This window comes from Stigmatopora nigra, chromosome 14 (genome assembly GCF_051989575.1).
Source record: "Stigmatopora nigra isolate UIUO_SnigA chromosome 14, RoL_Snig_1.1, whole genome shotgun sequence".
NCBI classification, from domain to species: domain Eukaryota; kingdom Metazoa; phylum Chordata; class Actinopteri; order Syngnathiformes; family Syngnathidae; genus Stigmatopora; species Stigmatopora nigra.
In genome coordinates this window covers 7730001-7754090 of record NC_135521.1, presented here as the reverse complement: position 1 = coordinate 7754090, position 24090 = coordinate 7730001, and the positions used below count along the sequence as shown (strand labels likewise).

The 24090-nt window shown below is 39.2% G+C and overlaps 5 protein-coding genes across 13 annotated transcripts in view; 2 read left to right on the top strand and 3 right to left on the bottom strand.

Annotated features, from left to right (window-relative positions):
- Positions 1 to 2317, bottom strand: part of rapgef2b (Rap guanine nucleotide exchange factor 2b) — a 52634-nt gene extending 50317 nt beyond the window's left edge. The window contains exons 1-4 of one of the 8 annotated variants that reach the window (XM_077732567.1): positions 1931 to 2030; positions 1780 to 1809; positions 1551 to 1664; positions 1376 to 1469 (exon numbers count right to left, since the gene is read on the bottom strand). In XM_077732567.1, coding sequence (XP_077588693.1) covers positions 1376 to 1450 — 75 coding nt within the window. In that variant the 5' untranslated portion in view covers positions 1451 to 1469; positions 1551 to 1664; positions 1780 to 1809; positions 1931 to 2030. Of the gene's footprint in view, positions 1 to 1375; positions 1470 to 1550 lie in introns of all 8 variants that reach the window. The other 7 variants (XM_077732565.1, XM_077732566.1, XM_077732570.1 and 4 more) reach the window with 7 other exon arrangements.
- On the top strand, positions 2057 to 4525 carry spmip2 (sperm microtubule inner protein 2). Its single transcript, XM_077732580.1, has 5 exons — positions 2057 to 2395; positions 2591 to 2758; positions 3161 to 3390; positions 3626 to 3684; positions 4134 to 4525. The coding sequence occupies exons 2-5, from the start codon at positions 2707 to 2709 to the stop codon at positions 4267 to 4269; spliced, it is 477 nt and encodes a 158-aa protein (XP_077588706.1). The 5' UTR covers positions 2057 to 2395; positions 2591 to 2706; the 3' UTR covers positions 4270 to 4525.
- Positions 4526 to 4674: 149 nt separating this feature from the next.
- Positions 4675 to 7776, top strand: ppid (peptidylprolyl isomerase D). Its single transcript, XM_077732829.1, has 10 exons — positions 4675 to 4861; positions 5387 to 5527; positions 5602 to 5708; positions 5878 to 6066; positions 6140 to 6262; positions 6352 to 6458; positions 6533 to 6692; positions 6765 to 6851; positions 6927 to 6969; positions 7381 to 7776. The coding sequence occupies exons 1-10, from the start codon at positions 4777 to 4779 to the stop codon at positions 7467 to 7469; spliced, it is 1131 nt and encodes a 376-aa protein (XP_077588955.1). The 5' UTR covers positions 4675 to 4776; the 3' UTR covers positions 7470 to 7776.
- etfdh (electron transfer flavoprotein dehydrogenase) lies at positions 7567 to 12403 on the bottom strand. Of its 2 annotated transcripts, none has more exons than XM_077732827.1 (13): positions 12163 to 12403; positions 11529 to 11690; positions 10860 to 11089; positions 10671 to 10752; positions 10465 to 10583; positions 10124 to 10201; positions 9906 to 10052; positions 9633 to 9773; positions 9194 to 9337; positions 8738 to 8912; positions 8491 to 8673; positions 8206 to 8427; positions 7567 to 8138 (listed from the first exon to the last, which is right to left on the bottom strand). In XM_077732827.1, exons 1-13 carry the CDS (start codon positions 12191 to 12193, stop codon positions 7975 to 7977), a joined length of 1878 nt encoding a protein of 625 aa, XP_077588953.1. In that variant the 5' UTR covers positions 12194 to 12403; the 3' UTR covers positions 7567 to 7974. The 2 variants fall into 2 exon arrangements, with proteins under 2 accessions (XP_077588953.1, XP_077588954.1); XM_077732828.1 differs by having other exon boundaries at positions 7567 to 8141; positions 8209 to 8427.
- Positions 12404 to 12660: 257 nt separating this feature from the next.
- Positions 12661 to 24090, bottom strand: part of rxfp1 (relaxin family peptide receptor 1) — a 12318-nt gene continuing 888 nt past the window's right edge. The window contains exons 2-17 of the mRNA XM_077733379.1: positions 21640 to 21723; positions 21365 to 21470; positions 20201 to 20272; positions 19921 to 19992; positions 19275 to 19346; positions 19116 to 19187; positions 18970 to 19038; positions 18760 to 18831; positions 18420 to 18491; positions 18255 to 18326; positions 17698 to 17769; positions 17445 to 17516; positions 16791 to 17020; positions 15455 to 15865; positions 15158 to 15376; positions 12661 to 14399 (exon numbers count right to left, since the gene is read on the bottom strand). Coding sequence (XP_077589505.1) covers positions 14101 to 14399; positions 15158 to 15376; positions 15455 to 15865; positions 16791 to 17020; positions 17445 to 17516; positions 17698 to 17769; positions 18255 to 18326; positions 18420 to 18491; positions 18760 to 18831; positions 18970 to 19038; positions 19116 to 19187; positions 19275 to 19346; positions 19921 to 19992; positions 20201 to 20272; positions 21365 to 21470; positions 21640 to 21679 — 2022 coding nt within the window. The 5' untranslated portion in view covers positions 21680 to 21723 and the 3' untranslated portion in view covers positions 12661 to 14100. The remainder of the gene's footprint in view (positions 14400 to 15157; positions 15377 to 15454; positions 15866 to 16790; positions 17021 to 17444; positions 17517 to 17697; positions 17770 to 18254; positions 18327 to 18419; positions 18492 to 18759; positions 18832 to 18969; positions 19039 to 19115; positions 19188 to 19274; positions 19347 to 19920; positions 19993 to 20200; positions 20273 to 21364; positions 21471 to 21639; positions 21724 to 24090) is intronic.

Sequence of the window (24090 nt, the reverse complement as noted above, 5' to 3'; positions counted from 1 at the left end):
TAGCTTTATGTGGGTACCACTATTGCTGTCGCTGAATGCTTTAACGCCACCGACTGTGTCCTGCTGCTTTAAGCGGTGGCCTATTGATCGTCTATTGTGTGCAAAAGCAACATCAATTTGCGGCGCTCGAGCGGAAGGAATAGAACGCACACACACATGCCCGTGTGTTGTCCCATTGCAATAAAAAATCACAGATCTGCATTCCTTGTTTCTTCTGTTTGTGTTTCCACATTATTACAACAACAAAAATAGATAAATAACACGACATAATATGACAACATATGTTAGCAATTCACAGATACGATACACATTGCTTTTAGTATCTTCTTTAACATTCAATTGATTCTCATGTAATATTTGAGCAGTTATTTGTTTTACATTATGAATATGCTACAGCTAATATTTGTTTTTCATCAAAAGTGCTCATTTATTACCTTCAATTTTGTTGATTTAAAATACTTGCCGTTCAATTTCTGTTTTATATTTGAAATTGTTTTCGTTTTATTTTTTACTTTTAAACCAATTTGTCCTGTATATTTTGCTAAAAGGTTTGTGTGTTTTTTGTTATTATCTGGGTTTATTCTGGTAAGGTTTACGTCCTTCTCGCCAATATTTTAAAAATATTTTGTATTTTTGTGTGATCTAATATTATACAAAGACACACACGCGCGCAAACATCCTTCTTACTGGAGCCTATCCCAACCAACTTTGGACCATCTAAAGACTTTAATCACATATTAAAATATAATCACATTAAATACATACATATGTGCCTCATGGGTGGCTTAGTAAGATTGTGAAATCACTTATTTTTCAGATTTGTGTACCACAAACATTTAAAACCAGTTCAGCCATTGAGATCAATTTTGGAGCCCATCCCATCTGATTTGGGGGCGGGGGCATCTTGCACGCGGTTTTGGTCAACTCACGCATGTCTAAGGACAACTTAAAAGTATTTGATCATGTTTCTGGAATGTTGGAAAAATGCAAACTCCCAAAAGGTCTACGTACATTGACTGTGCATGACTTTTGTGCAGTTTCCACAATCCCAAATCTTAATATGAATTCTAAATCGAAATGGCCGAGATTACAAACTGGCATGACAACAAACAACAAATTGGCAAATGTTAAAAGTTTTGATCATGTTTGCACAAGATTGTCATCATCACAATGCAACTATGGTGACAACTTTTGGTTGTTTTTGGCAGCGCGTCTTGCAATGCTAAGTAGCCGCCGATTATCTCCCTTGATAGGCGGCTTAAGTGGGATGGATCCATCCATAACACGACACGAACACTTACTTAAAAGCATGTATATACACTGTTTATTCCATGTTTTAAAGATCTGTTTAAATAAGAGAGGTAAACGGTCAAACCTGTTGCGTCCTATCCGCCGGGTTCATCATCACCGCCTCCCGAAAGCTGTTATCCACATAGGACGCCATTTTCATCGTCTTGGAGGTGGAAACTCTGCTTAAATCCCGATCAAAATGTTTAGTTAACTCCACAAAAAGCAAATGGAAACATTGAGGGCGGAAAAGAGAAAAGGACCTTCTCCTATGGGCTCCGAGAGCCGCTTGGCAGTCTGCCCGAAGAGGCGATCGGGGCTCGAGGCTTTTGGGAGTGCCCCGGAGCCCCAGGCCGACGGACCCCTGCTTCGATCCCCTGTAAACCGAGTCGTGAGCCTTCACCCGCGGGTTGGGATCCTGTCTCCTGCCCGGTACTAAACCGAGCGACAACCGAGGCTCGCCCAACTTAGTCCGGACTCCGATCGCCTCACCTTTATTATGTTCACTTCACCACCGCCATTCTGATAGGAGCGATCAAAAAGAGAACAAATGTGGAGATCGGGATCGGGCTTGAAAAAAAGCCTAACCCGCCGATAACAAACCGGTGCCCATTTCTGTAGAAATAAAATACCGGTCACTCACGGACAAAACATGGTGCTCAGCTTTCGGAATGACGGATCGGAAAAGTGTTACGCTAGCTAGTTCCGACGCCTTTCCTACTGAGCTCATCTGTGTTGTACGGCACCATGGTGACTGAACGGTGGCGCTCGCCGCACGGCGGAAGAACTCAGCAAGAGATTCCTTTGGTCTTTTCAAAATCAAACTTTTGTATATTTTAAAAAAATATGTACAGTACAGTATCTTTATTGACCGATACCACACAGCGAGGTTTCGGAATCGGTACCGTGATCCAAAAATAGTTCAGTGTAACCCTAATAATTTTGACGTCAAAACTAATCGATCTCCATGTCTTCGAGTAGCAATCGCAGGATGATTTATTTCGCTTTGAAAGAAAGCACCTGTCACTTCCTGTCTGATGGTCATCCTTCTTCCGCTAGCTTTACATTCGTGGTCTATGGTCAAGTTATGCTTTAGCTCTACCTGGCGGTGAGTTTTGGAACTAAAATCTAATTTTATAAGATATTTTGACTACATATTTCCCAACGTTTTCACATTGTAGGATCGGAAGTTACACATGCAATTAAACGTTAAATATGTTGACGTGTGTCCCTGATCAATTAATCCACTTGTTGACGTTTCATAACGTTGACGTGTAGTTGCCCTCTTCCCCGTCGTCACAAGGTAAACTCGGCCAACAGCAGCCCGGTTCCCATGACAACCCCGGCCGTGACCCGTGGACCCAAAGGCAGCCTCTCCGCTTCCTGCACCTGATACAATTTTAAAAAAAAAACAGCAGCATGCAGAAGAGCAAAAAGGTTAAAGGTACTGGACAGAGGATTATTTTTACAGGTAATGCAGGTGACTCGTTTAAAGCTGAGGGTTTTATACAACAACTGGATATAATAATAATGTTGTTTATAATATTTGCAAGAACATTTCAAATGGGTCTTTTTCCAAATGTACATGGCCATGTTTGGTTTGGAAATAATACTATTGCTTATTGTTGGTTAATACATTGTAAAATACATTTTATATAGGATCACGTTAAAAAAAATAGGAATGTTTTTTTAATGCTGGTTAGTTCACTGCCATTGATGGTGATAGATTAGATATTAAATTCATTTCAACTGTGCAACTGGACATCTAACATTTTAAATGTTAATCATTTAATTAGTTTGTCATGAAATACCATCACATTCCCATATAAAAACACTGTTTAAATTTGTGTTTTTTCTTGCCACATTCATTAAGGTCCTAATGGTATTGGCAACTACCGGCCAAAGCGCGTTTGTTCCCCGCAGTTTGTGGGAATGGGTCCTTGGTCCCCGGTGGCTACGAGCAACTTGTCTTACCTGTGGAGGGCAGCGCCCCATGCGCCCCCGCCTTTGGCCAAACAGGGCTTTGTGGGTGAGGTGGGCTGGTGTTGGCAATATAGTTCCACGTTGAACGACAGCACACTTCGCAGCGGCATGCAAATTCGGGTAAACCTTCTCCCAAGTCATTACATCGTGCACACATATTTGCAAGCCATACTGTAAATCATCTTTACATTAAAGAGTAGAGTATCACTACTCTTCTGCAAAAAGATTGAGACTCTTCTGTAAATAGATTAAGATATATTGCAGACAGCAATCTATTTGTATTGAATGATTAGATTTTATAATATCTTTTAATATGACTTGATGTGAATGGCATTTATCTTATGTTTACTTGCAGAAAAGCGAAATAAGATTGGAAGCGGAGGATCGCGCAAAGAACAAGTTTCTGGACATTGAGTAAGATGGCAGACATTGTTTATTTGGCTTAGCTATCTATGGCATCGCATGGCACGTTCCGAGTAGCAACCGTTTTGAGTGTCTGCACTGTTAGCTCAAGTCATCCATAATGCAACATTTGCACGCATGCACAGCATCAGACAAGAACATGAGAGTAGATGGCCAACTGTGATATTTAATGACACATACTGCTGCTTCTGTTTTACATAGATTAGATTGAAAATACTCATTGTGTTGACTAAGTAGTTTCCCATGCAAACTTTTAAAAAAATCAGTGTTTGTATGTGCATCTAAATTTGGAGCAAACACACATTGGCACTGTTTGTGATTTCTATTACAATGAGGGACAAAAACATAACATTAAATTGTGTGGTTCCTTTTAGATGCATACTAATATGTTTGACCTCTGATAAAACTGACTTTTGTATTTATTTCCCTCTTGATTACAGAGACAGGATTGTCTTCCCAATGACCGCCTCAACCATCGTCTTAACAGATAAATTGACCCTAAACCAGCAAAGCCCGCTAAATACCAACACTGACACTGGTTCTGATAACACAAATAGTTCATCAAATACAATTTGACATTTCATATTCATGTGTTCATCTTTTGTATCACATATCCTTATGAGGATCACATAAGTGCTGGTGCCTAGCTAAGCAAGCTTATGGAACTTTTCTTTTTCTTTCTAGACAAATGGACTTTTTCCTTTTACAAGATTCATATTCATTATTTATTTCTATTAGTTCTGTTGAACTTTTAAAATGTACTGTATTTGAGGAATCCATATAAAGATAGAGTGAATAGTTTCAAAATAAAGTTAAGATTTTGTTCTCTGAATATGACAGTGTATGAATTTTATTCCTAATGAGTCTCCTACTCTTATTTTAATGGGCCATAAAGGGTCTATCTTAATTTTCAGATTAATCAATGACCACAGGAGGGCAATGTTTCCAACAGTAACAAAGAAAAATAATCAAAGAAGAACCCCTACGCAATCCGCGTCATCGAGGCCACACCGCACAACACCGGCCAGTTGTCCTGTGTCTAATTCATTTAGCGCAAGCTAGCTATTCCATAAAGTGTTAAAAATGTCTCATCCAGCGCCCACTAAAAAGCCGTCTAACTCAGAAAACCCTCGCGTTTTCTTTGACGTTGACATCGGTGGTGCTAGAGGTAAGGAAGCATGAAAATAATCATTTAAAATGGTAAATAAATGCCTGCCGCTAGCCTCGTGAGGTGTACGGTGCCCATGGATGAATAAACGTGCTATATGTTTTTAAGCAAAATCATGTACATTCTATTGGTTTGAACGACTAGTGTTACAATAAGATGAGAAACGGTTGTTATTAGTAATCTATGCATCAGCCATGTGCGTTTGTTGCAAGTCATTTAATGTGTTATTACTACGCCATATAAAATGATTGCATTGCACACATTGTCGTCTTAAATACATCATCAACTGCTGAAATTCAGTTAAACGGTCAAATCCATTTTGATTTACTAGTGATTGGTTTACGCAAATGTTTTCACCAAATTCTGATCTCCTGGAAATCATGCGATCAGGCCTGATTTTAATTCCAGTCTCCAAAAAGATCTTTGCACTCTAGTTAATTGTCTCATCTGCCTGACTTTTAGATTGGATATTTCTTAAAACGTGTCAAGTTTAATCGAAATGTTGTCCTCTTTTTCTTTTTTTAGCTGGCCGAATAGTTTTTGAACTATTTGCAGACATCACTCCGAAGACGGCAGAGAACTTCCGAGCCCTCTGCACGGGAGAGAAAGGCTTGGGAAAGTCCACCGAAAAACCTCTACACTTTAAAGGATGCCCTTTCCACCGAAGTATGCAGTACTTACCATGATGATTTGAATTATTGTGCTCATATAGTTGTATTGTCCATTCGCTTTGTCCGCAGTCATCAAGAAGTTTATGATCCAGGGAGGTGACTTCTCCAATCAGAACGGTACTGGAGGCGAGAGCATTTATGGCGAGAAGTTTGAGGATGAGAACTTCCACTACAAGGTAAAAGGAAATGGAGTTAACCTTCAAAATTGGACATAAATGCTTATAGTATTGCTTACTTTGTTAAGTTTCCAATACACCAAAAATCTACACCCAAGTGTGCCAAATGGCAGGTACATTTAAAAATCGAAATTGAAATACTTCCCTGATTGTTGAATTGTCTTATTAGCATGACCAAGTTGGCTTGCTGAGCATGGCCAATGCCGGGCCCAACACCAACGGCTCGCAGTTCTTCATCACCACGGTGCCCACGCCGCACCTGGATGGCAAACATGTGATCTTCGGGCAAGTGCTGAAAGGGATGGGTGTGGTCAAAATGCTGGAAGCCATCGACACCAATGACGACAATCCCGTCAAGGTAAACGAAGAGCGTGAAGATTCTGACGAAAGATCTCGCTAGGCAACATGGGAGTCGACTTTTCTCATTTCAGCCTTGCGTGATCGCCGACTGCGGCGAGCACAAGGAAGGCGACAGCTGGGGTGCCGCCTCGGCTGACGCCACGGGTGATGCCCATCACGATTTCCCTGAGGATTCGGATGTTGACTTCAAAGATGTAGGTTGAAATAGACACCAACATTCAATTGTATTATAATTTGTGTAAGTTTAGTTTTAAGCAATTGTATGTTCTTTTTTTTCCTCCAGGTGGACAAAGTTTTGTCTGTAGCTGAGGACATTAAGAAGATTGGAAACAACCTTTTTAAGAGTCAAGATTGGAACGCTGCTGTGAACAAATATAACAAAGCTATCAGGTTTTTTATGCCGGCTCCTAAGTCATGGGAACAGAAGATATGGAAGATGTCAACTCCACTTACTAATTGTGCAGGTATTTAGAGGTGTGTGCTGACGTTATGCAGGAGAATGAGGCCGGGGAATCTCCATCACAAAAGAAGCTGGAGCCCGCCGTCCTCAGCTGCTACCTCAACACTGCTGCTTGCAAACTAAAGCTCCAATTGTGGCAGGAGGCCATGGACAGTTGCAATGAGGTCCGTTGCTGAAATTCGTCCACTGGGTGGTGCTATTGTATCAAAATTGTACTCACTTGTGCTATTTGGTAGGCTATGGAGTTGGATAAGAGCAACACCAAGGCTCTTTTCCGCAGGGCGCAGGCATGGCAGGGCCTCAAGGAATTCAGCCAAGCCATGGTAAAGTTTTCAATCTGGTTAAAGAAACTAGCCATGACATTGTTACAGTCTTACAGTTTTCAATTTTCTTTACAGACTGACCTGAAGACAGCTCAGGGAATCGCTCCAGAGGATAAAGGTGATTCTCCCCACCCCTTTTTTTCATGTCAACAAACTGAAAATATAGATTTGTATGCGCCAACAGCAATAACAATTACAAAGAGCAATTTTACTGATGGCTAGATGTTTCTAGGCAGATTTTAAATGAGGGTCTATGTTTCTGTCCCTCACCAAAGCAGGCCTTTATGGATGAGGGCACTTAAGATACCTCATTTTCCTATACATTTACTGATTGGTCCATGCACTTCTATCATACCATCTAATGGCCATTAAAATGGTCAGTGCACCACTCGTGCCATAATGTATGTAATAATTCGGGCCTCTTATGTTTGCATCAAAATACATCACATTTGATCCCACCATGGTACGGAAAGTAGTGGATAATGGCACTCAAGTACGTACTAATGAATGTTTTCTATTTTTCTGGCAGCCATCAGTAACGAGATGAAGCGTGTTCAACTCCAAGTGCAAAAAGAAAAGGAGAGAGAGAAGAAAATCTATGCCAAAATGTTCGCCTGAGTGTGCAGCGTGCGGTCCAGCTGATTGAAGTTTTTCTACACTGAACGCTAAAGCAGTTTTGTAGCTGTGTCCTTGAAGTCAACAAACGCAAATGCAGAACAGTCAAATAATTTTATTAATTCATGTGACATTATGTACAGTACAGTAAAATGTACCTGGAATAACTTATCAAAAAACGCTCGCTAAAGTCTTAGTTGATGGACCTGAATGGCACTTTAGCGAAGGACGTGTTCAAACCTCACCTTTCTTTTTGGCAGCAATAGCGTTGCATGATGAATTAATAAAAGTCCAGGCTCGATAAACATGATTTGTGTTGATCATTTTTCCCACACACAATATTAGCCGGCAAGTTGGGACACTTTCTTTTGCTATTGAATAAGAAACAACCCAAAAATATGACTGTATAACAGCAACAATAGGCACGTCTTTTCTGAAGAGAGGCATTGAATAGTAATTCAAGTCAAGTTTTTATGGTATTTTCCTTAAATTGTTGACAGCAATTTGCTTACATTCCGTTGTAGGCCGGTCCACCGCCACCTTCCGGGACCACCCAGTTGATATTCTGGCTAGGGTCTTTAATATCACACGTTTTACAGTGTACGCAATTCTGAGCGTTGATTTGCAGCCGCTTGCCGTCACCCGACTCCACTGGAACGTACTCGTACACACCTGGTAAAAAAATGGGAAAATCTGTGTCTCAATCTGGCAAAACCGGAGTGAATATAAATGTATTTACCAGCAGGGCAGAAGCGCTGCTCTGGCCCATCGTAGATGGCGAGGTTCCTCTCCACGGGTACGTTGTCATCCTTGAGCGTCAGGTGAGCGGGCTGGTCTCCTTCGTGGTTGGTTCCACTGAGTGCCACGGATGACAAGAGGTCAAAGCTGATCTTCCCATCGGGCCTGGGGTACTCGATGGGCGTGCAGTCTTTGGCCGGCTTCAGCTGGTCAGCGTCACGTCCTGTTGCGGATGAAAATCAGATTAAACTGGGCCCGCCTGGCATTTCCTCAAATGTGAACTCACCACAGTGTTTGAGCGTCCACGGCTCTTTGCCCCTGAAGATCCAGTAGAAGATCCCAGTGTAGATCATTCCGCCGTAAAGTCCAAAGTAGTTGTGGAACGACGGACGGATGTTCCTCACGGCGTGGAGCTCCTTCCAAACCCAGGACGCCTTCAGGGCATCGGCGTACTCGGGAACGTGTAGACCTGATGATCCGCATTTTGATATTTTTAAACTCATTCGACGCATGAATGATACTTAATCTCATACCTGCCGTCTCTGACTCGCCGCCCTCAGCCAACGCCATAATTCGTGGGAAAATGGCCTCCGCTGCCAGCATGCCACTCTTCATGGCTGTGTGCGTACCTTTAATTTTGGGAACGTTCATGAAGCCTGGGCTGCAGCCAATCAAGAGGCCGCCTGGGAAAGTCAATTTAGGCAGGGACTGAAAAGAAAGAAGAGCACAACCACACATTTTTTTTCATGGAACAGTCAGTCATTTGGGTTGGTAATCATCTTAGAACACACATCAAAAGCCCGAAATCAGGAAGTCAACCATTTAGTGTGAATAGGCTTAAAAAAGAGCAGGCATGCATGCACACGTCATTTTACATATACATATCTATATGAAACAATATATCGATTCTTGGCAGGAGCATATTGAGACATCAAGCATTTTGCAAGATATCACCATATATATTCTCAAATCCTTAGTTCAAAGTTTACCTGAAAACCACCCTCATTGAGCGCACGGGCGCCATATGCAATCCTGGTTCCTCCCTCCAATGTGGGTGCGACGAAGGGGTGGTGCTTCCAACGCTGGAACTCCCAGAAGGGGCTCAGGTAAGGGTTGGAGTAGTCAAGACCCACCTATACACAACCACAATGACAAAAATGATAGCCATTTTCACTTAATTTCCCTTAACTAAAAAATCTAGAGACCCTGCCGTAATATATTACACATCCCTTACTTATTCATAGAGGTGAACATTTATATATAGCAGAGCTGTCTGCATACAAGCAGATAAGCCACCATATAAATAAGGGATTGCTGTAATTAATCTTTGCTTATCGCATGACAAGGGAACGGCAGCAACATTAAATGTTCTTCCATTAGATGGCAAAGATCAAATTAACATGCAGAAATTAATTTGATTCCACTCACCACAAAACCAAGCGCCACCATAGGCTCTCCTTCATTTAGATGATACAGGAAGGAACCTCCATATGTGTTTCTGTTCAGCGGCCAGCCCACCGAATGCTCCACTCGACCAGGACGCCACTTTTTCTCCTCGATGGTCCACACCTAAAGCATGCAAAACATATTTTGGGGCATGTTTGTTTAGAAAGTAATAAAATAAACACATTTTTTTTTATCAATGGCATCTTTCTGTGTACCATTTTCAGCAAGATGCAAGACTTCACATTAAGTCATTACCTCCTTGAGGCCAATTGCATACGTCTGAGGCTCGCAGTTTTCACGCAAGTTTAATTGCTTGTAGAGCTGCTTGGCGAGATGGCCGTGACATCCCTCTCCAAACACTGTCACTTTGGCGTGGAGCTCCATCCCCCGCTCGAATATATCCTGTGCGCAAGCATGCCAATTTAGCACCAGGCACAAGCAATAGAAATCACCCGAGCATGGACAGACGTTACCTTAGGTGAGCCGTTTTTGGCGATACCGACGTCATTGGTAGCGATTCCTTTGACACTTCCATCTTCGTGGAATAAAACCTTCAACACCATCAGTCAACAGGTTAAAAATATAGATATAGAAACATTAAAATAGTGCTGAAAGTGAACAAGGGAAGTGAACAAATGGACATGACAAACCTGACAGTGGTTTAAGATTTTTCAATGACATTGGGGGCATTCCTCTTACAAGCTAATACCATAATTGATGTCATTTTGGTTACCATGAATCACAGCCTAACTGTGATAGGGTGTATTTTAAATTCAGGAGTGTGAAAAAAAATGTCTCAATATTTTTTCTGAACCTCAGAGGCAGCGTAACCAGGATACAACTCCACTCCAAGCTCCTCTGCCTGCTCGCCCAACCAGCGGACAAAGTTTCCCAGGCGCACAATGTAGTTGCCGTGATTCCTCATTGGCAGGCCTGTCACATTCAAGCATATACAAAACTATTCACATGTCAACTTTACCCCCACGTGAAGTGATCATTATATTGCACTCAGGCAAGTACCTGGTAACATGGGAACGGGGATCCTGTGCTTCTCTGTCAAAATGCTGAAGACATCCTCCGTGACTGGTGTGTTGAGAGGAGCCTGAGGCAACAGAGAGACAGGAGACTCATTGCAAAAAAAGAAAGTCCTCCTATACAGCCTATGTTCCATATTTAATTTATAACTTAAATATTCAACAAAATCCTCACCCCTCGTTCCTTCCAATCTGGGAAGAGTTCTTGGAGCGCGCTGGGCTCCAGGCATGCCCCCGACAGCGTGTGCGCCCCCAACTGCGACGCCTTCTCCACCAAGCAAACGCGTAGCTCCTTCTCCTGCTCGTTAGCTAGCTGCTTTAGACGAATGGCTGCCGACAGACCGGCGGGGCCTCCACCCACGATGACCACGTCCGCCTCATCCGCGAACCTTTCCATTTCCACGCCTAAGGATGATCCACATCTCACTTTTGAGTTTAACCTCTGGTGGGTTTATGTGTGGAGTTTGCATGTTCTCCCCGTGCAATAGCTCCGGCTACTTCGGTTTCTTCCCACATCCCCTAAAAATGAATAGTAAAATTCCCTGCATGCATTGTGGTGGCTTTTTGTGGAAAGTTAATGAATAATTACATGGTAATTGCTTCTGTTATGGATAAACTCTTACCTATTCACCATGTCATCATGTATTAATTCTCATGAACTTTTTTAAAATGTATTTATGTATTGTCATCTAGAAGTTGTACCCCGCTTATGTACTGAGTATAGTTTAATTACTTAATTTAAAAAATAACAAAGTGATGGAATGAAAATCCAAAAATGCATGTTTAAGATCTGGGGTATATGTTTCACCATGTTGCACAATACATTCTAAAAAAAATGTCTTACCTTCCCATCTTGGATCGTTTTCCCGGGGGTATATGGTGTAGTGCGTGGTGATGCGAGGGGTCGTAGACTCTGATGAGCAATTGCGCCTGTGTAATGTGGTGTACAGTTGAGGCGATTTGTGGTCTACTTGCACTGCCTTCAAGGCCCTGATGCACCTGTGGGCTACAAGGGGTGAAGACAATAGCAGGTAAGGCTTTTCATTTTAAGGGTAGCCATTTAATGAGAGAGAAATGTATTATTTACTCATTTTAATTGGATATATTGAAGGAGGGAACCTGTGAGATTGACAGTTTATTATTTATGTTTATACAGATAGTGTCTAGCTATAATCTATTGGTTTATTGTTTGATCGTCATGGAATTGTGTAACTACTAAGTTTTATTATCAAGTTGTTCATTTTTAAAGTCGTGGAAAAGTGACCTACATCTCAATTGAACTTTAACCTACATCCTTGCTTACAAAAATAAACACAATCGCTGTGGACTGTAGCATTCTCAAGTTTTACACACTATGACAGTCGGTTATCTATAGCCTAAAGCGAGTAATCTGTGCGTCTAAAACATGATTTAAAACAAAGTTTCGACCAATCAACCACCCTTGAGGTCAACTTTAACTTGCAGCTAGCCATACGTACCTTTACTCGAGTATCGGCTAGCTGGTAACATTTCCACAGTTTGTTGTCAGCTTCTGTTAATTTCTCCTCGCGATGGACACGAGAACCGTGAAATGCGATTGTTCCTTATAATGTTCGACAAGACGATTATGTAAGCAAAACGATAGGGATCGCGATTCCTTAAAGCAATACTACCAGTCTCATAATACAAATAGCATTGCGGGAACACAAATTCCAAAACGACGCATGCGCAAACTCTGGACGTTACTCAATCTCTATAGATATTGCATATAAAAGACTAGATGCTTGATGCTCTCTATGTGTCAACGGGTCTTGGCGTCGTAACTTGTCATTCTGCATCGGTGCCTTTTGTCATAAGAATATAAATAAATGCAAGGAAAGTCAATAAATGTTAACGTTTGTTCTCTCTTTCCACTATATTTTGACGTATCAGTCAAAACATGTTTCAATTTCTGACGTTTGGTGTTTTGGAAGGGAGTGTCGCTGAGAAAACTCATAGAAAGTACAAAATAGTTAATTTATTAATACATTAAAATACAATCAATTAATAAAACATAATTAGATGGACTTAGGACAAAACGACATTTCTTTAGTCTTTAATTAATTTCAATTGCTCACATTTAAGACAAAAACAAAGCCATAGCACTTTTTAAAAAATACTTTAACCAATTTACAAATATTAACAATAACTTTAAAAATGGATTTACAGGCACATACAGTAAAAGTTTTTTCTTAAGTATTACCCTTGTATAATTTAATTAGATTGGTATTTTTATCCTCCAGATTTTTTGTAAATCATAGCCTTAATTTGTTCATCAGATAGATATTGGTGTATTTTTTTAATATAAACAAAGTAAACACAGACAAAATATATTTAAACCATCAAAATGCATAATGGGGATGCGCTGTCAACATGACACAAAATAATCCCTGAAACTTTGAGGAAATTTAGATGACAATATCCTCTGTTTGTATCAGCAAAATAAGATTTTTCATTCTAATTTTATATGACAAACTATCATTGGTTTACTATTTGGCTTCATTATGAAGGTTCTCAGGAAACATCACAAAAAAAGCACAGTCTTACTTGCAAATCTCATTTTCTCACTCGCATTTACGTCATAACGATTGAGGTAGCTGCCGTTTGAATTATTGAAGAACAATAAATAGGGTCAATTAGCAATGCAGGTAAAAATCAATTTCCTCAAAATAGAATTTCCACAGAATATTGCGATCCGCTGTTTGTTTCGTAATGTTCACGAATACATAACATGAATAGAACAACAATCATTAAAAAATAAACTATGCATAAATACATTGGTAGTGAAGGCATGTCAAGTTTTGTTTTTACAAACACTTGGAAAATTTATATTTTAAAATGGTCTTGATTTGGGTGCAAGAGAATTCTCTATGGGTTTTTTTTCTTAATTGAGGTCAGCAGAATAGAACATACAAGAGAAACATTCAAATATTACCCATATAACCTATGATCCCTTTCAATCTGGATGTGCAAAATCAATGAAATACCCATGAAAAACATCTCTTGTGTCCAAAGCCACAGAAAATGAATAAAAGATCACTTTTCCTTTCCATTCAAAACAACAAAGTCATCCTTCACTGTAAACAACAATGATTGTGATCGAGTTGTTGTAGGAGGTAATAAAAATACTCATTTGCCCTTGATTTTAAAACTATTTTTAACACGCAGCGTGGCAGTATGAAATGCTGTCTTTAAAAAGTTTGTCACGGAATTCACGACTATTTTCAAATAGTAGCAAAGCCACAAAGACAACCCAGTGACATATTTAAGACTAAATAACTTGTCAACGTTACAGTGTACTTGCGTCGGCACCGGCAAAACCATCAGGCAACCCGCCTTGTGACATCGGCACCTAAAGCACTGGTTTAGATTGGTATGGCCCAGCGAGCATTCTCGATTCACACGGGGACGCCAGTGTGATTTTCCGCAAGGGCAGCCAGCCCGGCAGGGGGGTTTTCAGCCGTGTGTTGAATGCCTCCCACCGCCGGGCAGGAGTCCTGCAGAGGCCACATTTCTTGCCAGGTGAGCGAGGGGTGATGAATGGGATGGCTGGCCACCGCCGGCCTCCGCTGCCTATAGTTGGCCCACACCTGCATCAAAGTCTCCTTGAAGGGACGAGTGGTCAGCGTGTAAAGAATGGGATTGAGGGCGCTGTTAATGGGCAGGATAAATATCACCACCCAGGAGGTAATAGTTCCTGTGGGAGAAATGATGGCAATGGCAGGGGAAAGGTAATTAAGGAGAATAATTGTGAACTTAAATGGTACCCCATGTAGTGTCGGGGCTGCTTGCTTTGTAGGAGGCCTTTACCAAAGTTTTTGACTCAATTCAATTTAGCAAGCAGATGAATTGCTGGAATTCTAAATTGGTTTCTAATTTGGAGTGTTGCAGGTCATGAACAAGCAAGCACTCCAGCTAAATGTGCTCATCAATGCAAACACACGTATTGCCTTTTCCGGGAAAAGAAGCCTTCTAATAACATCTATATATCATGTTGGCAGGCATCAAATTCAATGCATAGAATTTAAAACCTTTTGTTTAGAACAGGGGTTGGGAACCTATGGCTCAGGAGCCACGTGTGGCTCTTTTGATGGGTGCTTATGGCTCTCCGCTAAACTGTGAGCTAAAATCTGGACACTATGTCTAGAGTCACTTTAATCTTCTAGATTTTAATTAAACCTTTCTGCATGCATCCCATTGATTAGCATCAGGGTAACAATTTTGTCAACATAATTCTGGGACTTTTTCTACTTTAAAGACAGTGAAATGACTAAAAATGCACGCGTTTTCATGTATTTTTACTTATAGTAAATTCTGAGTATGGCTCTCAATGAATAACAATTGAAAATATGAACGCTTTATGGCTCTCTCAGTCAAAAAGGTTCCCGACCCCTAGTTTAGAATATGAAATGGTGTGTAAACAGTACCCTGCATAAAACATACGGGGTACTCTACCGGGAATCTCCACCTGCAGCAGGGACAGGATCTTGAGGATGAAAATAGGGATCCAACAAAGCGAGTCGGTGATGACAATGGAGAAGAAGCGTTTGGCGATGGTCACTTCCTTTTTTATGTGGTTGATGTACTTAGTGGTCTGCGTCCCCGTGCGCTGGATGTTGTAGAACATGCTGGCGTATGCCAGCACGATGATCAGGAATGCTACCAGATTCAAACCTAAGACAGATAAATCAAATAGCATATCACGTGCCCGCCGCCGGAAAGCATTGATGGGAATCGGTAATCCACCCTCACCGAGAAAGATGATGATGGAGTAAACGTGCGCCCATATCGTCTCTGGCTGTTCGTAATGCAGGGGGAAGCACACGCCGTTGGTACCGTAGAAATTCCGGAAAAGCCCCTTGCAGGCCAGGGGGAGGAAGGCTACCATGAAGCCGAATACCCAGATAGCCAGGAGAACCGTGACGGTACGGTGCCAACCCGGTGTCAGGTAGCGGAAGGGGTACACGATGCAGATGTACTTTTCCAAAGTGAGATAGGTGAGCAGCAGGACTGATACTTCTGTGGACAGCATGGCCAGGGAACCGATTACCTGGCACTGGCTGCTGTCCATCCAGGCATGAGCGTGACGGTTGTACTCGCCACGGAACTTTATGTCGTACGCCCCGATCATGAATAGGTAGATCCCCATCAACCCGTCTGCACCTGTCAATGGAATGAAGAATTTGAAGAAAAAGTACAGTAAGAGGGTTTGGACTGACTCTGGAGTCAGTCCTAAAAGAAAGAATTGGACTGATAAAAGTCAGCGGTGTACATAATGTACATAGTTGTGTTTTAATTAGGTGGGCATGTGATTGCTAAGAGTCCGTGAAGAATGTGCCGGCGCGATTTACCCGCGATGGTTTGATAACACAGTCCCAACGGCAATTATCAAACCCTCATGTCCAGTCTAATCAGTCCGGAAATGCTAAACAATTAGTGTAAGAAATGGCTAGATTAACCTTTGATTATAAAACCCTTGTCAAAAAAAAAGAACTGCAGAAAGAATTTGTGACAAAAATAAAAGGGAGCTCGTCAAAGGTTTGGCATTTAAGACCGCCAGAAAGTTATTCGAAATCCAAGTGCACAAACAGTCTGCTTTTGGGAGCAAAGCCAAAGCTTTGAAAGGCAAAGTCTCATAAGCAGTGTTTATCTGAGCATGGTGGCAAAGCTTGATGACCATAATAAACATGTTTATACTATTTAGCATACAAGAGATTTGAACATCTCTGTAAGTAAATTAGATTAGATTAAACCTTATCCATCCCATACTTGAGAAATTCACTTTGTTGCGGTCACAAGAAAGCGATAACACACTTTTCCCGAACAAAGTTGACTGCATAGTTTGAATATATAATTTTTTCCTCCTATCTTGGTATACATTGCTTAAATTCACCAGCTTTTTGGTATCAGCCCTTGCCAATATTGGACCAATACCACACTTCCTAATACTGATGATATTTTACTAGTGTATGGGTAATATCAGTATCGGTGCAACACTAATAATAATCAAGCCCTGATGCAAATTTTTCCAACTGAAATTGGGTGTGTCTACAATCAATTAGTCCATTTCCTTCATTAATGAACTCACAGCATAGGGAGATAATGCACATGGCATGCAGCTTGTTCTCCGAGCGGATGTACGAGCGCATGCAGATGACGAAGATGTTGCCGAAGCAGGTGGTTGCCGAGACCACCCAGACAAAGACCCTCAGAACGATGTTAGCCAGCAAGTCTTCGAAGGAAGAGATCCCATCTGTGTTTGGCTTGCAGCTACGCACGTGAGGTGCATAACCGCAGTACTGGAACTTCTTGAAGTAACTGCAAAATGCACGCATACCAACAAATGTCACGCGCTTTGTTAACTGCAAAGAAAATGCCATTAAAATTATGAAGGAGTGTAATTGCAGCTGTTCATTAATATCCTGTGTATGTGCCTGAATTCCGATTAGTTCTTTGGCAGGTGCTGATTTTAACATTGCATGTATATCCATAAATAGCCTCGAGCTCAGCTTGTGCAAAAAATAAAATTTGTAAAGCTTACATGAGATGCACAAGTTCAGTTAAATAGATGATATTCATCAGGATATGATTATTTTATTTGGAATATACTCGTTAACATCCATGGGGTGGAAATATATTCTATAATGTATTTTCAATAAATAATGTGGATGTTAAAAAAGGTAAAGAGACATTTAGTAAATGATCAGGATTACGACTATTGCAGTCAGAGCGTCGTACTTACATGTGCGTCAAGTGTTTAAGAGGCTCGAACATTCGGCTTTGGATGTTACTAATTTCAATGCCCTCGATGCTCCTGGAAAAAAAAAACAGATTGTCATATAAGGGAATTGAACTGAGGCGCTAATCAACTAATAGTAAATAAATATTAAATCCTGGTAAAAATTAACATTAATGATGAGGAAAAACTACAATACTTAAGCATGAATTGTGTACTTGCTTGAATAGTGTAGTGTCACTTTAAGACAGATACTCACAATGACTTTAGTTTATGCAGTTTGTCAAAGTGGTCCACCTGCAGCTCCACAATGGGATTATATGAAATGTTTCTGCAAAATGAGGGGGATAAAGATGTATGTAGAAAATGAAGCTGTTTCTTGTATTTCTAATACTATCACAGTATTCATTTTATGTAGTATATAATAGAGAATATGTAGTTGATTTTGTTGCTCTTGGAGTCTTTTCTACTGAGCCCTAATCTGCCATACAGAGTCATGACAAAGCAGCTAAAATCAGCCTGAAATTGTTATTTTAAACAACACTTTTTAAGCATGACTTCATGAAATATTGTCAGGTTGTTGCAGAAAATGCAGGAAATTTGCATTTGACGTTGATTTATAACTCATTAGGACAAATATGTCCAAAGCATCCAGCTCACTTACTTAATTAAGTTGAGATCAATTTGGGGTGAACAGAGTCCCTGAACTCAAAATAATTTCCGTCCCTACATTAAGGACAGACTATATGCTGCACGTTTTTGCTAATTAAGTTAAACAAATTATTACCTATTATCATCATGTAAAGAAGAACTCACAGTTGAAGCAAATCCCCCAAAAGAACAAAGAGATTGTGTGGAATCTTCTTCAGCTTGTTGCTGGAAAGATCCCTGTGTTGAGCCGAATAAAATAAAAAAAGAGTAAATTTGAGTTATAAGTATTTATGTGTTTTTAATAATCATCAATGTAACTAAAACACTCACAACTCTCCGAGCTTTTGAAGGACTGAGAACGCTTGGTCGTCTATGTGGCTTATTCGGTTGCGCTGTAGAACCCTGGGGAATATATTTCAAAAATAAAACTAATAATAAAAAAATTAAATATTCTTACGATGTTAAATTGTAAACTCAAATTATTGAAATAAAACAAGTGTCTATACAAAAACTCTGCATTCAATATGGCTACAAATCCACAATGTTCTTCCAGTGGTGCATACTGTATAAATCTGTTCAAATATATGTTGGCAAACATTTACATTTAAACAAGTTTTAATATTCAGGTGGTGTATCACAACGTACTAATGTTGAATCCAGGATTACGTACAAGACTGTAAGCATACTGCATGAGTAGAAAGATACGTTTTCCAAGGTCTCGATCAGATTACCTTCCAAATCCCTGAAAAAACATTATATTCATTGGTAAATGCACTGAATACATAATATTGTCTCTATATTGACTACATCATGTGGCCGTGCTGTGGCTTCGCCCACAACCCATTTTCCACTCAACTGCGTGAGGACATCCTGTACTTACAGCCAGTTGAGTCTGGCCATCTCGTGACATATGTCATCCAACTTTGTCAAAGTGTTGTTCAACAAAGCCCTGTCAATCAAAGATGAGAAACATGGAACATGACATAAAGAGGAGCCTATCAAAATGGGACAATAGAACAAACTCACAGCAAGACCAACGAGTTCAACCCTGAAAAGGCTTTGGGAGAAATGTGATGGATGTTGTTGTTTTCCAAGATCCTGCAACATACAATTGGTCTGTCTGAATATGTTTTGGAGTGCTCCACAAAATGATGGGTACTGTTCAGCATTAAAAAAAAGGCGTACAACCACTCCAGTTTGTGCAGGTCTCTGAACACTCCCGGCATCAGCACGGAAATACGATTGTAGTTCAGATATCTATGGAAAAAACATTAGTGTAATAATTCAATTGAATTTCTTTTAAAAGAGACACTTGTGAAATTGAACAAGAATAGGTATCTGTTGTTTTTTTGTGTTGGACATTATGGAAAAATAAATAAATGACATGCACCATAAAGCACTTTCATATGATAATCAATTGTATATGTATACTGTACTATATGTCCTATTTCTTTTTCCCCCTTTTACAAGTATAAATGGTTAGCAAGAATGCGTTTCTCTCACATAATAAATGATAAGCAATGCAATCAAAACTGTATATTTGTGCTTTAGGAATATTTACAACTTTTTACTATTACTTTTGAGTACCAGAAAGTTTTCCGGGTCAATTTTGACAAGAGGGTTAGAGATTGGAGGCCTCCAAATTTGACGCCAGCTCAAATCAAAATGACAAACTTTCTATCCAATCCAGGCATGGAGCCATAATTTTCTTATCAAGGTCGACACATACACTCAAATTTGTCTTTGTTGACGAAACTGGTAGTAGTATTTTTAAACTTGCCCCTGTGGTTAAGCCTATAATGGTGATCTCCTATGGAGATTTTAGACTTACAGCCTAGTGAGATTATACAATCCTCTGAAAGCAGCAGGATTCACATCTTCAATTTCATTGTGCTGCAGGTATCTACACAAACACAATAAATGACACAACAGTCTAAAAACAGAAATAGGAGATGACAGATTTGTGTGGCACAGTAAATGAAATAGTTTTATAAATCACGAAAATCTTAAACCTTGGCATTTAACGAGTTCAACACTAAGTCAAAAAGTTGATTGTTTCAAGAGAAAAACAGTTTCAAGTGTAACAAACAATGGACAAAAGAGAAACTCACAGTTTCTGCAGACTTCGATATATTATGAAGGCGTTGGCCTTCAGCCTCTGCAGATGGTTCCTCTGCAAGGACCTGTAAGTGAAAGATAGGTAAACATGATAAAAAAAAAAAAAACACTGCGAGAGTCAAATACTACACAGCTGGGACATTGAATAGTGACTTTGTTAGCAGGTGACAAAAGTCAACAATGTGATAAACAACAATTTAATTTAATTTTATAATCACTTTAGTTTACATATCAATTTCTATTGACCATACGTCCTCGGTTTTTTATTGTTTTTAGACCAGATGCTCATGAATATGAGTATTTTTGTTTTATTGCACTTTGCCTCCTTAAACACATAACTAGGGATTAGTGGCTGAATAGTTTACAGTTACAGCACAAAAATGATAACCTCACTATCAGCAGGTACTGAGAAATACTGTATGGATGCTGTGCAATATTAATGTTATGAGATCCAATCTCCAACTTCTGCTGCTCTACTAAAAAATGGCTACGAGCAAAGCACACCACCGTGATAAAAATGGAGGAGTCCTTGCTGCTCTTCCCAAGATGATGATAGACATCTTATCATGCAGCTTCCAACCCTTCCTTCTGGTGTGAATTTAAATGAGTTTATCACTAGTAGTTTTTCGTCCTTCCCAAACTGGCCGCCTGAAGGCCATTTTGGTAGTAGCGATCAAAGGTTTTTTTTTCCCCATCCTTCTGCCGTGCACTGAAATGAGTTCATCACAAGTGGACATCCAAAATATTTGAACGAGGAGGTTGGAAAAACATGAAATGTTGTTCAATTTGCTGCTGCCCTTCCTCTTCAAATAGATTGGACGTCTACAGTACCATCAATGACAGCCATTGAATTATCAAGTGTCTGAACCCAACCATGACAGAAGTTCTCCACATTCAAGAGAGTATAACTAGAAATTTAATGTTAATAAAAAAAAACCTAGTTTTGTATATTTAAAAAAATCTAGTCCAGTTTTGGTGAATTGGTATGGTGACCCAAAAAAAATTATCAGTTCAACACTATACTAACACAATGAAAACATACTAAGTCACTAGGACTCATATATACTGCATTGGTCAGTCTTCAAATGAATCTTCTATTGGTCACTTTTCGTCCCAAAATTTCGAAGGCAAAAACAATAAATAAATAAAAATCTCACATCTTGGTGATGTTTACAGCCACCACCGGAATGTTGTGAAGCTGCGCTCTGTCGCAGTCCAGCTCAAAGTCCTCACATTGGCACAGCTCGGGAACGAGGCCCAGCACTGTAGAGGGTTGGTTTCAAAGACAAAATTCAGCCTATGTCATACATAGCAAGTGTCAACATGTGGCCAATATTTTGACAGGATGTTCAGTGAAACTTAATTTTCTTAACTGGAAAAATTCACATGATAGAGTTGGATGGACAAAAACAAGTTGAAAGAGATAACTTACAGCATGAGGTGGACTTGGTTCTGGTGTTGTGGCTTGGCATTCCAAAGAACTTGTCAAAGAGATGAGGCCATCCGTTGTTATCTCCTGACGCCGAGAAATGTTTTCCATGAAATCCCATTCATGAAGACTAAAAATGTTCTGTTTGCATGTACACACTAGAATTGAGACTATCCAAAATATTTGTCCAAAAATTGGTTTAGAATCTATTTATGACATTTAAAAAATGTTTAATTGAGTTTGTAAGAGGCTCATGTTTGGACGTATATTGTTCTTAATTTCACCGATTTGAAAGAGATACTGCATATAGAAAAACAATTATGTATGAAAGAGGTTTGTCATATAATCAATAACATAACAAGTAGGATATATATATATATATATATATATATATATATATATATATATATATATATATATATATATATATATATATATATATATATATATATATATATATATATATATATATATATATATATATATATATATATATATATATATATATATATATATATATATATATATATATATATATATATATGTATATGTATATGTATATGTATATATATATATATATATATATATATATATATATATATATATATATATATATATATATATATATATATATATATATATATATATATATATATATATATATATATATATATATATATATATATATATATATATATATATATATATATATATATATATATATATATATATATATATATATATATATATATATATATATATATATATATATATATATTCTCCTTCTACATTTTTCAGAAAGGTCAAAACCTTGAAGCACACGAGAAAATCCTTTCCTAAGAAGTCTCCCCACTGCCGAGTTTAATGGCTTCCCGTCTTACAGGGCTCGAAATGTAATTTGCATAACAAAAGACAGTGATGTAAAAACAATGTTTCACGATTGCAGGCAGCGGCATCAAAGAATAGAAATCAATGAGGATAGATCTTCTTTCTCTTTTAAATGATGTGGATAGTATATGCAAATTGATACATAGATTCCTGGGGTTTAATTACACAAGACATGCGCTCACCTAATCTACATAAGCGTTTGTTGTGTTTCTATGAACTCTAATTTAATTCCCATAGCCTTTTAACTTCCTTCAAAGAAAAAATAACCAACACCCACCAGGGAAATGAAAAGGAAACAGCTAATACAGGACTTTCCTAAGTTCCTTCAACATGGCTTGCCATACTCCATTCATTGATAACCTAGATTGAAAAATGACCTTGTGTGGAAAAACAAGGCCAGATTCCACAGCAAGCAATTCAATTTTAGCATTATCTCCAACAACAACAACTTCACATTTATATCTTCTTCAAAACCATTTACTATATCCTTATCAGGGTTGTGAGTAACAGGGGTCTTATCCCAACAGAATTTGGCTGAAAAGCCGGTCAACCACAGACAGAAAACCATTGGAAAATTCACTAATCAGCAACACATTCTTCACTCCCTTTGCCAAAATCAGGCAGAGGGAAAACTATGCCATCAATAATGGTCCTTCCAATTGTTAAAAACATCTTGTGTTATCACATAGACCTTAAAAAATTCAACATGGGCCATCAAAAATGAATTTAGAATATTCCATGGACTGAATTTATATGGGAAAATCATGTAAAGACTTCAAATAACCTACAATTTTTTTAATATAGTGTAGGGTCTTCCATTCCATTTATTTAGTAGACAGTTTAAATACTATGGTCTCCTCTAGGCTCCATTATTGTTTTTGTATTTGTCAAAGGATTTGTTGCTGAGGCGGGTCACATTTAGATCACATAAATCCATAAACTGTGATAAATCAGCTCATCACAGAAACCAGCACGCCTCAGCCCCAATCTGTCAGCGCAAAGACGCTCAAAGAAAATTTTAACACTGCGTGCCCCAAAGGACTTGTTTTGCAGAACTTTCTTTGAAAATTATCCTCATTTTTATTAGTCATAAGATTTTAAAGTTTTGGAAAAGTTACAGCAATGCGACACAAATATATTTGTGTCCTATTAATGAAGTAGTCCACAGAATTTTTCATCATAGGATGATTGGATTTAAGTGATGAAATACCCAAAAAGAAACTGATGCACAAAAAGACAAAATAAAGGCGGAAAACGGCTGGTGGATAATCTGCTGAAACGCTGTTATGAATCTGCTATGTGCAACGTGCTGCAAAACCAATTTTTCTTCATTAGAGTGTTCCCGCACACACTCACAGCAGCTCTGCGATCTGTCTCGTGAGACTGCAATGTTCTCCTTTGTGAACACTTGGAGGCATCAGAATGAGGGCAGATGAAACTACTTGCTCACCACCTGCACCCACCGCTGTTTTCTCATCATTCTTTTTTCAAGGATGATCAAATAATAAGACGTGATGATTTTCCTGGATTTCCGATCGACATTCATTTCAAATAGCGAATGAGGGC

What these genes read in the sequence shown, in the direction of transcription:
- spmip2 (XM_077732580.1), top strand. Translation starts at nt 2,707, where the DNA reads ATGCAGAAGAGCAAAAAGGTTAAAGGTACTGGACAGAGGATTATTTTT. An exon ending in GCAGCGGCATGCAAATTCGG is followed by an intron (nt 3,391 to 3,625) that starts GTAAACCTTCTC and finishes GTTTACTTGCAG; the next exon opens with AAAAGCGAAATAAGATTGGA. An exon ending in AACAAGTTTCTGGACATTGA is followed by an intron (nt 3,685 to 4,133) that starts GTAAGATGGCAG and finishes TCTTGATTACAG; the next exon opens with AGACAGGATTGTCTTCCCAA.
- ppid (XM_077732829.1), top strand. Translation starts at nt 4,777, where the DNA reads ATGTCTCATCCAGCGCCCACTAAAAAGCCGTCTAACTCAGAAAACCCT. An exon ending in ATGAGAACTTCCACTACAAG is followed by an intron (nt 5,709 to 5,877) that starts GTAAAAGGAAAT and finishes TTGTCTTATTAG; the next exon opens with CATGACCAAGTTGGCTTGCT. An exon ending in AAATATAACAAAGCTATCAG is followed by an intron (nt 6,459 to 6,532) that starts GTTTTTTATGCC and finishes CTAATTGTGCAG; the next exon opens with GTATTTAGAGGTGTGTGCTG.
- etfdh (XM_077732827.1), bottom strand. Translation starts at nt 12,193, where the DNA reads ATGTTACCAGCTAGCCGATACTCGAGTAAAG. An exon ending in CCCCGTTCCCATGTTACCAG is followed by an intron (nt 10,584 to 10,670) that starts GTACTTGCCTGA and finishes TGAATGTGACAG; the next exon opens with GCCTGCCAATGAGGAATCAC. An exon ending in CGGCGAGTCAGAGACGGCAG is followed by an intron (nt 8,674 to 8,737) that starts GTATGAGATTAA and finishes GCGGATCATCAG; the next exon opens with GTCTACACGTTCCCGAGTAC.